Source organism: Argopecten irradians, chromosome 14 (assembly GCF_041381155.1).
Source record: "Argopecten irradians isolate NY chromosome 14, Ai_NY, whole genome shotgun sequence".
NCBI classification, from domain to species: Eukaryota; Metazoa; Mollusca; class Bivalvia; order Pectinida; family Pectinidae; genus Argopecten; species Argopecten irradians.
In genome coordinates this window covers 13,377,279-13,392,090 of record NC_091147.1, presented here as the reverse complement: position 1 = coordinate 13,392,090, position 14,812 = coordinate 13,377,279, and the positions used below count along the sequence as shown (strand labels likewise).

General features: G+C 36.3%; 1 protein-coding gene across 1 annotated transcript; it reads left to right on the top strand.

Moving 5' to 3' along the window:
* The first annotated feature begins 121 nt into the window (after window positions 1–121).
* LOC138307744 (uncharacterized) lies at window positions 122–11,336 on the top strand. The gene is given in 10 exon segments (XM_069248608.1): window positions 122–579; window positions 2,014–2,066; window positions 2,404–2,476; window positions 3,240–3,393; window positions 3,779–3,827; window positions 3,829–3,917; window positions 6,462–7,050; window positions 8,819–8,974; window positions 9,422–9,803; window positions 10,428–11,336. Coding segments are annotated over 10 exon segments (2,109 nt in total). The 5' UTR covers window positions 122–320; the 3' UTR covers window positions 10,733–11,336.
* The last annotated feature ends 3,476 nt before the right edge of the window (window positions 11,337–14,812 follow it).

Sequence of the window (14,812 nt, the reverse complement as noted above, 5' to 3'; positions counted from 1 at the left end):
TAAAAGATAAAGTGAAAGTAACAACGTCAATCACGCGCTTAAAGATAGTGTTAGTTATCATCTGACACAAACGTTGTGATGACAGTGATTTTGCCTTTCGGATTCTTTCTGAAGTTATTCTTCGCTTATACAGCTGATGGAATGAGTACTGCAGCAGCTTGAAAATTACACAAAACAGTCACGGGCGGATGAAGAATAGCAATGTTGATAACTCCAAAGGTCTCAAATCGCCCAAATGTCATGCAATGATTGCAAAACTCTTGTAAAACATTCTTTTTTGATCCATAACACCATTTCTTCTTCAGATCCGTCTTTGAAAGATGGCGGGAAATTTCGAACTGATAAACATGATAGGTTCTGGTACCTACGGAGAAGCTTGGTTGGCAAAAAATCTAAAGAATGATAAGAAATGTGTTATTAAGGTTATAAAGATCTTAAAATTGTCAGAAAAAGAGCTAGACCGATCACTGACAGAAGTTTCCATCCTTGCTAGATGTAACCACCCGAACATCATCAGCTACCTGGATGCTTATGTAAAGGATGGCAGCCTCAATATAGCTATGGAATATGCAGACGGAGGTAAAACACATCACAGTATTCGACCCAATAAGCATCGAGGTCGCTTGAAAATTGAAGCAACTTGGGAGTCGCTTAATAGAAACGAATTTGGACTTGCCTTTCATAAGATTATTTTACAAAGTAATTTTAAGCCATAAATCTATTTGCAAAAGAAATTGGTTAGAAAACCAACTAAGTTTTCATATTATCAGTCTGAATTTGATTAAAAGTAAGTGAATTTGAAGCCTTAAATGGGATTCGAGGGGTGCTTATAGGAATGTAAGTGTTTATTGGGTCGAATATGGTACATAATACAAAGTGTATAGGTGCAGGTATAATACACGGGCAGCTGGTCGTGCATAGTTTGACGTCATTTCAAACTACATTGTACACTATAATCATTATCATACAAGATACACTCAATATTTGTCACCATGCTTTGTTTTTCGTCTGACGTCCACCATCTGAAACTGTTCATTTAAAAAACTTCTTCAGAATAAACAATAGGCCCAGGCCCCAGGGTATATTTGGCCTCTGGCAAGCGGGGCTGAATTAGGCTACCAATCCAATGAGTTTGTTGAAATGATTTACCTTGACCTTCACTCAAGGTAACAGGGGTCAAATAGATAAACAATTAAACAACTTCTTGTGAATAACAAAATATCCCCATGACCTATAGAGACAAGATATTGGGCCTGTAGCATGCTGTGAAAATAAGGGCTACAATTATGATTTGTTGAAATGAATGACCTTGATTTCAATTCAATACTAAAGTTACAGAGGTCAAATTATTAAATAGACTATAATTTTTTTTAAAAACTTCTTCTCTGTAAACTTAGAGACCTAGAGATCTCAATTTTGGCCTGTAGCTATGATATGATAGGAATTTAAGGCTACAAAGATTGCTTAAATGTATGACCTTGACCTTTAAGGTCACAGTGGTCAAATATACACTTTTTATGTGAATATAACTAAGAGCGACAGAGACATGATATTGGGTTGGTATTATGCTGGGATGAAGCTGAATTAAGGGCTACCAAGTTTATTGAAATGAATCAAGGTCACAGAGGTCTAATATTAGGCAAACATATATTAAAATGATATTTTGTCAGTAACTAAGTGACCTGCTATAGAGATCTGAAATTGGGCCTGTGACAAGTTTGAATAAAGGGTTTCCCTACTATCTCAGAAGTCCAATACAGAAAGTATTCAGAAATTTGGCCTGTAGCACATGCTAGATGAAGAATTTCAAATTTGTTCACTAGAATGACCTTGACCATTTGATAATATTTTTTTAAATATTCAGAAAAGTTCTTTATACTGTGTAAGTCAAATGACCATTAAGGCCCATTAGGCCTCTTGAGATTTTTTAAATTACATTTTGTAGCATAATTGTTTAAATGTATATATCAACATTAATTTTTGCATCAAAATTTCTTTTATTTTAATCTTCAGGGGACCTCCACAAAAATATTGTTGGTCAGAAAGGCATTCATTTTGGAAAAGAGGTAGGGAAATTGCTTGATTCAATACACATAAGATGTCTTTAATTTGTTTGCTTTTAATGTATACTGTATTTATTAGAGATAGATGTTTGGTTAGGTTTGTGATTTATACGTAATATAGGTTCTTAATTAACTTTATATATGTTTTTATTGGCAGTGATTGAATTTCACTATGCCAGATACATGTATATTTTAGACGTACACACAACTGTAGTAATTTTTAATCAACTTTTTAAGTCAGCCATTTAGTTTATTAGGATGATAATTTTTTGTACATCTTTATAGAAACTGTATACATGTATTTGGTATACAGCTTTATTGATTTAAACATTTTTTTAAGGTTATATTTGACTGGTTTGTGCAGATCTGTCTGGCGCTGAAGTACATACATTCCAGTAACATTCTCCATAGAGGTAAAAAAAATTGTCACCTGTCTTTTACTCATAGTAAACCTGGAGGTCACACATGACACAGGTAATTTGATCCTTTGATATACAAGAATCGCATAACGTTACATTATGGTTGCATTGACTGTGTGCCTTTGGAGTTAGGCATCACTCTCTCTTCAAAGGAAGTCCATGCAGACCTTAGATTGGCCGGTTTTTATCCCCTGAGAAACGCGCTTTCGGAGGATATTAAATTGGGCTCTGTCCGTCTGAGATTCATTTCCAATTTATAACTTAGAACACCATTTAACGCAGCTCCTTGAAACGTTCTGTATACCCGTATATCAGACAAGTGCCCAAGTTGTGCCTTGCCTTTTGCTGTTGCGGACCTTCCATTTTTTTTTTTTTATTTCTGTTACCATGGAAACTCAGTCAAAAATACCAAATTACTGTTTCTTTTTGTTACCTGCTGTTATTTTTTCAGTTTTACAATACTCGCATACATTTAAAGTTATACTTGAATAATTTTTACTTTAACCTTGATATATTTGGGCTTTGATACCAAGTGAGTGGTGCCTGGATAATGCCACACTTTGCGGCTCCTTGAAAAAATAAGAGATGCAACTCCTTGTTTTCTCCTGAACTGCCTCCGGTTTTACTATAAGGTAGTCCAGAGGTGGATATAAGTGATCAGTGATAGTAACCCCTGGAGTATTGAGGATGCTGTTATCGTATTCAGTGGATACAATGACTTAAATAATAGGTCTTTTGCTCTGCCTTTTTGTTTCAGATCTGAAGTCCCAGAATATTTTTCTAAACAGCAAGCGTGTGATCAAACTCGGAGATTTCGGGATTGCACGGATTTTACGAGACAGTGGTGACCACGCTTTAACCACAATTGGAACGCCATTCTATTTGAGTCCAGAGATATGTCAACGTAAACCGTATCCTCAACAATTTATCATAGTTACAAATTATGGATATATTGCTACATGAAAAATTATACAAGTCTTTCCATTTCATAATAACATTTTTGATATTTGAACCATGTTTTTCTCTTAATCCTATTTATGTTTAGGCAAAATTTGGTATGTATTAATCCTTATGACCCTATTGGACTTGACCTTTGTGAATTTTATTATTCCATATTCGACTCAATAAGTGCCCATGTCCCTATAAGCGCCCCTCCCCCTTTTTGAGGCCTCAATTTCAATTGCCCAGGCATAAATAAAGACTGTGGATGTGACCTAATATATACTTAGCTCCGTGTTAAACTCTGTTGACCTTGACCTATTTTATATTTGTTTTGACCTTGACCTGCGCCATCAGATATAACCACAAGAGTGATATGTGGGCGGCTGGATGTGTATTGTACGAGAATGTGTTGTCTACGTGTTCCGTTTAACGCTCCAGACTTTGACTCCCTCGTGATGATTATTCTTCAGGGCAAATATGATCCTATCCCTAGGTAATGTAAATATGATCCTATCCTAGGTAATGTTAATATGATCCTATCCCCCTAGGTAATGTTAATATGATCCTATCCCTAGGTAATGTAAATATGATCCTATCCCTAGGTAATGTAAATTTGATCCTATCCCTAGGTAATGTAAATATGATCCTATCCCTAGGTAAATGTATTAATATGATCCTATCCCTAGGTAATGTAAATATGATCCTATCCTAGTAATGTAAATTATGATTAATATCCCTAGGTAATGTAAATATGATCCTATCCCTAGGTAATGTAAATATGATCCTATCCCTAGGTAATGTAAATATGATCCTATCCCTAGGTAATGTAAATATGATCCTATCCCCTAGGTAATGTAAATATGATCCTATCCCTAGGTAATGTAAATATATCCTATCCCTAGGTAATGTAAATATGATCCTATCCCTAGGTAATGTAAATATGATCCTATCCCTAGGTAATGTAAATGTAAATATATGATCCTATCCCTAGGTAATGTAAATATGATCCTATCCCTACGTAATGTTAATATGATCCTATCCCTAGGTAATGTAAATATGATCCTATCCCTAGTAATGTAATATGATCCTATCCCTAGGTAACATAAATGTGATCCTATCCCTAGGTAATGTAAATATCCTATCCCTAGGTAAGATCCTATCCCTAGGTAATGTGAATATGATCCTATCCCTAGGTATTGTAAATATGATCATATCCCTAGGTAATATAAATATGATCATATCCCTAGGTAATGTAAATGTATCAACTTTAAGAGTTACTATCTCATTTTGTATGACAGCACTCAGTTGATCCTTGACTTTTAGCAGCTCAAGAGTCAAATCACAAATCTGAAGAGTCAAAATCGTCCGCCTTACGAAGTGCGTAAATTTTTCATTCAAACAACTTCTTCTCAATAACCAAAAGGCCCAAGGTACTCATTTTAGGCCTGCAGCATTCTGGGATGAAAGTCTACCAAGTTTGTTCAAATAAATCACCTTTACCTTCATTTAAGGTCGCAGGGGCCAAATAGGCTAAAACCTTCAAATAACTTCTTTTGAATAACTAAGAAGCCTAGAGATCTGATATTGGGCCTTCGGCATGCTGGTATAAAGGGCTACCAAGTTTGTTCAAATGAAGGATCTTGACATACATTTAAGGTCACAGGGGTCATATAGGTTAAAATCTTTAAACAACTTCTTAAGAACCAAAATGCCCAGGGAATCATATTGGACCTGCGACATGCTGGGTTTAAGGGCTACCAAGTTTGTTCAAATGAATTCATTGAAAGTCACAGGGGTCAAAAGGGCTAAATCTTTAAACAACTTATTCTGAATAACTAAGAGGTCTAGAGACATGATATTGGGCCTGTGGCATGCTAGGAATAAGGGCTACCAACTTTGTTCAAATTAATGACCTTGACCTTTATTCAAGGACACAAGGGTCAAATAGGCTAAAATCTTTAAACGACTTCTTGTGAATAACTAAGAGGCCTAGAGACCTGATATTGGGTCTGTGGGATGCTGAGATTAAGGGCTACCAATTTTGTTCAAATTAATGACCTTGACCTTACTCAAGGACACAAGGGTCAAATAGGCTAAAATCTTTAAAGGACTTCTTGTGAATAACTAAGAGGCCTAGAGACCTGATATTGGGCCTGTGGCATGCTAGGATTAAGTGCTACCAACTTTGTTCAAATTAATGACCTTGACCTTTATTCATGGACACAAGGGTCAAATAGGCTAAAATCTTTAAAGGACTTCTTGTGAATAACTAAGAGGCCGAGAGACCTGATATTAGGCCTGTGGCATGCTGGGATTAAGGGCTACCAAGTTTGTTCAAATGGAGGATTTTGACCTTTTTTCAAGGTCACAAGGGTCAAATTAGGCTAAAATCTTTAAAGGACTTATAGTGAATAACTAAGAGGCTGAGAGACCTGATATTGGGCCTGTGGCATGCTGGGATTAAGGGCTACCAATTTTGTTCAAATTAATGACCTTGACCTTTACTCAAGGACACAAGGGTCAAATAGGCTAAATTCTTTAAAGGACTTCTTGTGAATAACTAAGAGGCCGAGAGACCTGATATTAGGCCTGTGGCATGCTGGGATTAAGGGCTACCAAGTTTGTTCAAATGGAGGATTTTGATCTTCTTTCAAGGTCACAGGGGTCTTACAGTCTAAAATCTTTAAACAACTTCTTGTGAATAACTAAGAGGCCTGGAGACCTGATATTGGGCCTGTGGGATGCTGAAATGAAGGGCTACCAAGTTTGTTAAAATAAATGACCTTGACCTTCATTCAAGGTCACAGGGGATAAAATATGTTACAATTGTTAAATATTTGTTAAACATACAACTTACTGTATTTCATTTCTACTGTATATTGTGTTAACAGTTAGATGACAGTTAAGACCAATTGGGTCTCTTGTTGGATATAGGTGAACTTTATGGGATGCTGCTCCATAGCACTACAGATGAAGGTCATATGCTGTTAATTCTATCATTTTTGTAAATGTTTATTAATTAATGAAATAATTTCAGATATTTTGGTGCTACATTGGAACACTTGATCCATAGACTGTTAAATAAAGACCCAGATGTGAGACCAACAGCCAATGAGATTCTAGCAATGCCCCAGCTTAGATCCTACACATTTCGACACCAGTCAGAGGAAGGTCAAGGTCATCAAAAGCGTTCTGGAAATGTTTCCCCTGAGGACGGAAATATTCAAACTGTAAACCCGAACAGAGACTCCACAGAGCTCAAACAAAGCAAAAAGGAATCTAAATTGATTGAAGAAACTGATAAGAATTCCATGCAAAAGGACAGAAATATTCCTGAAGCATCCAAGGAAATGGTATCCAACAGTAAACAAGTAAGTAGAGATAGTGCAGATGTTGGAAAGAAAAAACCTTTGTCCAAGGGTGGCCATGTTAAGGAAGCACCTCGTCCCACGAAAAAGATACCTTTAGCTCGGAATCCGACACACCTGGCGCTTCGGAAAATGTCTGTCAACAAGGTGGAAGAGAAGCAATTGGATAATAAAAACAAGCAGAAACCAAAAGAAAAACCTCAGCAGACAGTCAAGGAAAATACCAGGAAAAAGAAAATTTCCAGTGATAAAGAAAATGTAAGTCGGTATTGAAAGTGGTGTCTCAATTCTGTATTTGCATATTACAGAGTTATCTGCCTTTGTGGGTAAGTATTGATTGTGACATCACATATTTGCAAGTAACGTCATAAAAAAACAAGAGTTTCCCTTACAAAACAATGATGTCACATTTGATATTGATGTCTATCCTCAAGGGAGGTAACACAAAAGTCTGTAATATGCAAAATTGGAATATACAATGTATCGTGTATCACTATATTTCATAGGAATTTCTTTTTGAAATCTGATGAATTTTAATTATTTTAAGGTAGCTTCATACTTGGAAAACCTATGTAATTTTTTTCGAACAGGTCTTATTTTTTACATTTTTCATGCAGATTTCAAATCTGTAAAGAAAAATTGGTGTTCTCGAACTGCTTTTTGAGATATTTGCGCTTAAAATATTTTTCAAAAATCATACTATTATATTTTCTGTTTAAGGTGAATGTAGTCTCAATCCTTTTTTTATCCTAAATTTCTAACGATAGAACAATATAAAAATTTATTGTATCTTTACAAATGCTAGCTAATTTTCATTATTTCAAAGGACCGTTTCTACACGTAATTATCACATCGTTTTCCCATATTTTTTCCCCCAAAAATCAATGAAAAGGCAACAAAAAAAAAAAAAATTGAAAATGTCAATTTCACAATATTTATATATGATATACTCAAGGTAATATATTTTTTCTAATGCCATATAAAAAACATGGGGTCATCGATCAAATCTTTACAATTTTTCAAGCTTTAAAGTTTGTAACTTACAAATCTACCTCCATTTCATCCAGTGCTCAAATTTCATACGCAGGTTCCCTTAGGGATCTAGTTGTGCAAATTGCATTTTGGGACTGATCGGTCAACAACATGGCCACCAGGCAGCCATCTTGGATTTTGATAATTGAAGATTGTTACCGCTACTTCTCAGAAAGTGTTGAAGGGATCTGTCTCAAATTTCATGTGCAGGTTCCCCTAGGAGCCTAGTTGTGCCTATTGTATATTGGGACCGATCGGTCAACAAGATGGCCGACAGGTAGACATCTTGGATTTTGATAATTGAATTTTGCTACTGCTATATAACTCAGAAAGTACTAAAAGGATCTTTCTCAAGTTTCATATGTAGTATGTAGTAAAAGGGTAGAAAAGCAGAGACTATGATTTATGATCATTCTTTGGTGGGCGCCAAGATCCCTCAGGGATCTACTTGTGTTTTATAAATGGTTTATGGCTGTTTTTTTTTAGATTTTGAATTTTTGGTCCGGATGATTTTCCCAAATTATGTGTTTTAGGAAATCTGTATGCGATTTTTTTTAGATTTCCTGAATTTTTGGTCCTTATGCAACCCCTCATCATTTATTACGACAAACATTATTACTTCCGGTGTACGAAAATACATTCCTATTTACGACAGCGACTGCGCTAAAACATCAGAGAAATCATCTAATTTTCACTTCATTGCTTTTATTTGATATATTTAATGATATATTTAAACATTCAATATTACATGCAGACAATTTTCACATATTGAAAAAATATCCAAATGGAATGTCGTAGCGTATCTGAAACCATTCTGGAATTCAAACAACATCCTTAGTTTCCAGTAATAGTGTCATATGTATTGGCACACTTTTCTAAAGTATGGACCTACCTCAAAGCTCTAATTTTTGCCTTGCTTGCCATACTTCCAGGCATAGTCTTCTTTCATAAATGCTTTTTGGACACATTCTACAGATTCTACATCTATTGCCAGATTGACCCTAGCCAGCTGTCCAGTAAGACTTACGCTGTGAAAAATCCAAAGTTCAGGCACTTGTCTCATGCTGCACCCCGGATCTGCAGCATTGTCAACCGCCAGAGGGCAGCACTGTCAGCTGACCTTGAAAGAACCAACCAGAGAGGCTCTAAAGTAAATTCAAGTTATGGTGGTACAAAATGCAAAAAAAACACAACAAAAAAAGAAATTTCGTTTGTCTTGTAGTTAAACCCACAACTGTAGTGGTGATAGGGTTACCAAGATAAGGTGATGTATGGTGCAAATTTTGGTTGGTTTCAATTTTGATCTTGCAAGAGAAAATTTTTCTTAGTACTAATCTAAACTCTTCTGGTTTACTTATGAGATTTTATAACTTACTGTTTTACCAGGGCCCAGTTTTATTAACAAGGAATTCCTGAACTTAGAATTCTCCATAGGAAAGCATTACAGAAATTAAGAAAAAACATCTTAAGTTAATAAGGAGCTTTCCATAACTTCAGTAATGCTTTCCTGAAGAATTTGAAGTTAAGGAATTCTTAAAAGTTTAAAAAGATACTAGGGCCACATTAAATATCTTGTATCTTGAAATTTATTTTGAAGATTGAAATATCAGCAGACACAGAAAACACACCCCGTGATTCAGTAGATGATTTTAGAACAATGATCGTTAAGGATGATGTTGACGATGAAGTCTTCCAGAATACCTTATCAATGTCTGCAGAAATTACCATTCCGGCAGGGGAACACCGTGACCAGACAGAAAAGAGAAAATCGCTGGGAATGCAGCCAAATAGCTGGAAGTCTTACGTCAAAGGGAAGCAACTCCCCAGAAGGTCTACATCATGTGAAAATGTAGTTAAACCAAAAAGTTCTGGACAGAAAATTGGACAGCGGGCAATGTCTGATGGAAATATCCAAGGGAATATGAGGAAAATGAATGAAAAGACATACATTGTCTCAAAACTGGCATCAAAGGATGGAGGTAGGCTATTGTTTTATTCAACCATTTTTAGCACAGAAAAAATTGAACCTATTAAACAATGTAAAAGCACCTGGAGTGATTTAAGAAAACTCTCGTCATTTGTATGATTTAATTTCTCTTGTTCCAGAATAAGTAGGACTCTATGATTATCAAGGCAACTAACTTTGGGAACTTATATTGGACATTTTTTTAACTTTCAACATGTCTCCCATGTCCCGTGTTCGAAACACATTATGGTCTATAAAAGTGAAAGTTTCAGAATGAAAAATGAAGGACGACTGATTTGCCTGTTGTTTGTATAAAATGACCTGGTGGGGTGTGTTCTGTGTCTTTGTTGGTTGACATAAGGCTATATACCGGTAAATGTCAAGAGTTTCACTGAGGAGACTTTACATGAATACATGTTAATACTAGTATACTGCTGTCTCCCAAAGACAATCACACACACAACATTTTTGCATACAAAGGATTCATTCTTAAATAACCCAAGCTATTAATTAGACATTAAGTCCAACTAACCAACCGACCATTCGTTGTGTCTCTGACCTCCCGAAAATTTTTACTTTAAAGCTTTATTGGGGGTGATGAACAATAATAACTTCATGGCATTGTCATCTGTTGTAGAGGTGCGACTGGATAAGCTTCCCCCATCAGGAAAAAGGACTGTGGCTGTTTTTATTGCAAAAACGTTGTTCTCTGCCATCTTGGACACCCAGTCAACGCCATCTGCTGCCGGTGGTGCCCTCTACTGCCACCTGGTGGATGTTTTTGGCCAACAGAGGGCCAAAGAATTGGTGGAGTGTACATCCCGATGTTTAACACATCAGAAGGACTTCAGTGTCATTCAACAGGAGTTTAGCGATAACGAATTAGTGTACTTTCCTTTAGTGGTGCAGTACCTTACATTACAGAATACCATTGATTCATAAGGCTGGCAGTCATAGACTCATATCTGACATATGAATGTATATTTTTCTATTTCTTCTTATACTTGATTGGTACATTATGTAAGATAATACATGATTTTGCGTGGTTTACTGTATGATGGAGTGTTTTCAAATTCGGTGATTGCTTTACAATATGGCTGTGATGTCATTAAACAAAAGAGAAGAATTGCTCAAACAACCATTGTGTAGTTATATTTGTAGGAATTTATATACACTGTACATTCAAATTGATTTCTTCTTATGCTTCAATATATAAAACTAAAATTGATATTATGTGATATTGTTGCTTGTTATACAAACCCTCTGTGATGTTATTGATGGCAAAGTATAAAATATCTACAGGAATTCATATGCTTCATTTCATCTGGTATTTTAGGGGAATATAATAGATGATAGCTCAGGACATTTGGTTGGTTAATGCTTTACAATAAGCCTTTGATGTAATTTAAATCAATGGTAGAAATATTTATTTGTTCCTACCTAGTTTTGTTGATCATGGGAATAGTGCACTATGATAAAGAATAAGGTTTAATGTTTCAATTTACCAAAACAGATCTCAATAAAATGGGATGTTATACCAGCATAATCTTGATCTTCAAGTGTTTTTTTCGTCTTTATAAATATTTTACGATTATATATTTTCCTTCAAATAGTTTGATCTCAACATGCGTGAATGTGTGAATGTTTACTAAAAATGATGTTCTCAACAATACAATTTACTGTTCTTCATTAGGCCAAAACAAATAATAAGTCTATTTAAGGTTACCCGACCAACCCTAATTTTTTACCCCCGACCCTAATTTTTCTCCCACTTTTTAGCCCACCATCAAATCGCACTGCGTCCGTGGTCTGTTCAAATCGCACTGCGTCCGTGGTCTGTCGTCCGTCGTCCGTCCGTAAACAATGCTTGTTATCACTATTTCTTAAAAACTGCTGCAGTGATTTTGTTCAAACTTCACATGGAGGGTCCCCTTGGCCCATATTTGTGCCATACAGATTTTGAGGCTGATCGGAAAAACAAGATGGCCGCCAGGCAGCCATCTTTGATTTTGGCAGTTGAAGTTTGTTATCGATATTTCTTGAGAACCACTGAAGGGATTTTGTTCAAACTTCACATGAAGGTTACCCTTGGTCCCTAGTTGTGCCATACAGATTTTGAGGCTGATCGGAAAAACAAGAAACAAGATGGCCGCCAGGCAGCCATCTTTGATTTTGGCAGTTGAAGTTTGTTATCGATATTTCTTGAGAACTACTGAAGGGATTTTGTTCAAACTTCACATGAAGGTTACCCTTGGTCCCTAGTTGTGCCATACAGATTTTGAGGCTGATCGGAAAAACAAGATGGCCGCCAGGCAGCCATCTTTGATTTTGGCAGTTGAAGTTTGTTATCAATATTTCTTGAGAACTGCTGAAGAGATTTTGTTCAAACTTCACATGAAGGTTACCCTTGGTCCCTTGTTGTGCCATACAGATTTTAAAGCTGATCGGAAAAACAAGATGGCCGCCAGGCAGCCATCTTTGATTTTGGCAGTTGAAGTTTGTTATTGATATTTCTTGAGAACTACTGAAGGGATTTTGTTCAAACTTCACATGGAGGGTACCCTTGGTCCCTATTTGTGCCATACAGATTTTGAGGCTGATCGGAAAAACAAGATGGCCGCCAGGCAGCCATCTTTGATTTTGGCAGTTGAAGTTTGTTATCGATATTTCTTGAGAACTACTGAAGGAATTTTGTTCAAACTTCACATGGAGGTTACCCTTGGTCCCTATTTGTGCCATACAGATTTTGAGGCTGATAGGAAAAACAAGATGGCCGCCAGGCGGCCATCTTGGATTTTGATAGTTAAGGTTTGATATCCCTATTTCTCAAAAAGTGCTGAAGGGATCTTTCTCAAATTTAAGATGTAGGTTCCCCTAGGGCCCTTGTTGTGCATATTGCATTTTTGGACCAATCGGTGAACAAGATGGCCACCAGGCCGCCATCTTGGATTTTGATAGTTAAAGTTTGTTATGACTATTTCTCAGATAGTACTGAAGGGATCTGTCTCAAATTTCATATGTAGGTTCCCCTAGGGACCTAGTTGTGCATATTGCATTTTGGGACCGATCGGTCAACAAGATGGCCGCCAGGCAGCCATCTTGGATTTTGTTATTCAAAGTTTGTTATCGCTATTTCTCAGAAAGTACTGAAGGGATCTGTCTCAAAATTCATATGTAGGTTCCCCTAGGGCCCTAGTTGTGCATATTGTGATTTGGGACTGATCGGTCAACAAAATTGCTGCCAGGCAGCCATCTTGGATTTTTATATTCAAAGTTTGTTATCGCTATTTCTCAGAAAGTATTGAATGGATCTTTCTCAAATTTCACATGTAGGTTCCGATCCCCTAGGGCCCTAGTTGTGCATATTGTGATTTGGGACCGATTGATCAACAAGATGGCCGCCAAGGAGTCATCTTGGATTTTGATAGTTGAAGTTTGTTACCGCTATTTCTCAAAAGGTACTGAAGCGATCTGTCTCAAATTTTATATGTAGTATGTTTGAAAAAGTTTAAAAAGTAGAGAAAAGATCCATCTTTCCTTTGTCAGATATAGATCATTCTTTGGTGGGCGCCAAGATCCCTCTGGGTTCTCTTGTTTACGAATACGAAATTAAAAGTCGGGATTTCGATCTCAGACTCCGGTTCCAGCCATTATTTTAGAGTGAAAGACACTGAAACAAAAATCCTCTCGACCTACCGACCCTATTTTTTACCCAATGTAACCTTAGACAAACATATATTTTTGGCCTTATCATCCAACCCAATGTGATCATGTTTTATCAGGAGTATCATAGATACGTTTAAAATTAAGATGGTCTGTATAGCTTACCAAGATAATGCAGTGAATTTGACAAAACACTAAATGTACACAGAGGACGAATTTTTAACAGTTTCTTTATTAACACCATCAGGAATCCACTCATTACTCCTGCTGTTGGAACCTTATTATCATATACTAGTCTTTGATGCAGCATAGTCTATCATTCACTCAACGTGATCAATTCAATGGAATTTTCTTTTTTTTGTACCATCATTTTCCATAATTGCTTGCTCCTTCTATCTGGAGGTTAGAAGCACTATTTGTACAAAAATCTGTTCACCTTTCCACCAAAGATGTTTCTGACCAAATTTAGTTAAAATAGTAAAAACAAAATGCACAGAGAATGTTATGACTAGTTCCGGTTGATAGAAATCGCCTTCTCTTATTGGTCCTCGGCCAATTTGCATCATGGCCAATGGGCCGCAGAATTATTCATACAAATTCTACCCTGCCCCCATATACGTTTCTATCCACGATTGATTAAAATCCATTAAGTGCTTTGGGACTAGTGGTGATTTTGAAGGAAGTGTTTGTGCTTATATTGTGTCCTCATTCGGTCCCAAAGTGACGGGAGATACATCTATAAAAGGGTTTATTACTAATATATAGTGATTCAAATTTTAGTCAGAATGAACAAAACCACAAAATTATATCCCATTTTCCAATTATGTTTGTACCTAAAGTAGTCTGAATTCCATTCCGCACATTATGTCAGGTAGCAATTTAAAGAAACTGGTTAGCGGATGCAAATCATAATTTGTTTGATGATATATTCCTACTTTAGCTAAATATATGGCCAGTAACCAATCAGTCATGCTTATTTCAGTAACCAAACAGTCATGCTTAGTTCAGTAACTAATCAGTCATACTTTGTTCAGTTACCAATCAGCCATGTTTAATTCAGTAACCAATCAGCTATGCTTAGTTCAGTAACCAAATTCAGCTATGCTTAGTTCAGTAACTAATCAGTCATACTTTGTTCAGTTACCAATCAGCCATGTTTAATTCAGTAACCAATCAGCTATGATTAGTTCAGTTACCAATCAGCCATGTTTAATTCAGCTATGCTTAGTTCAGTAACCAATCAGTCATGCTTAGTTCAGTAACCAATCATTCATGCTTAGTTCAGTAATCAATCAGTAATGCTTAGTTCAGTAACCAATCAGTAATGCTTAGTTCAGTAACCAATCAGTTATGCTTAGT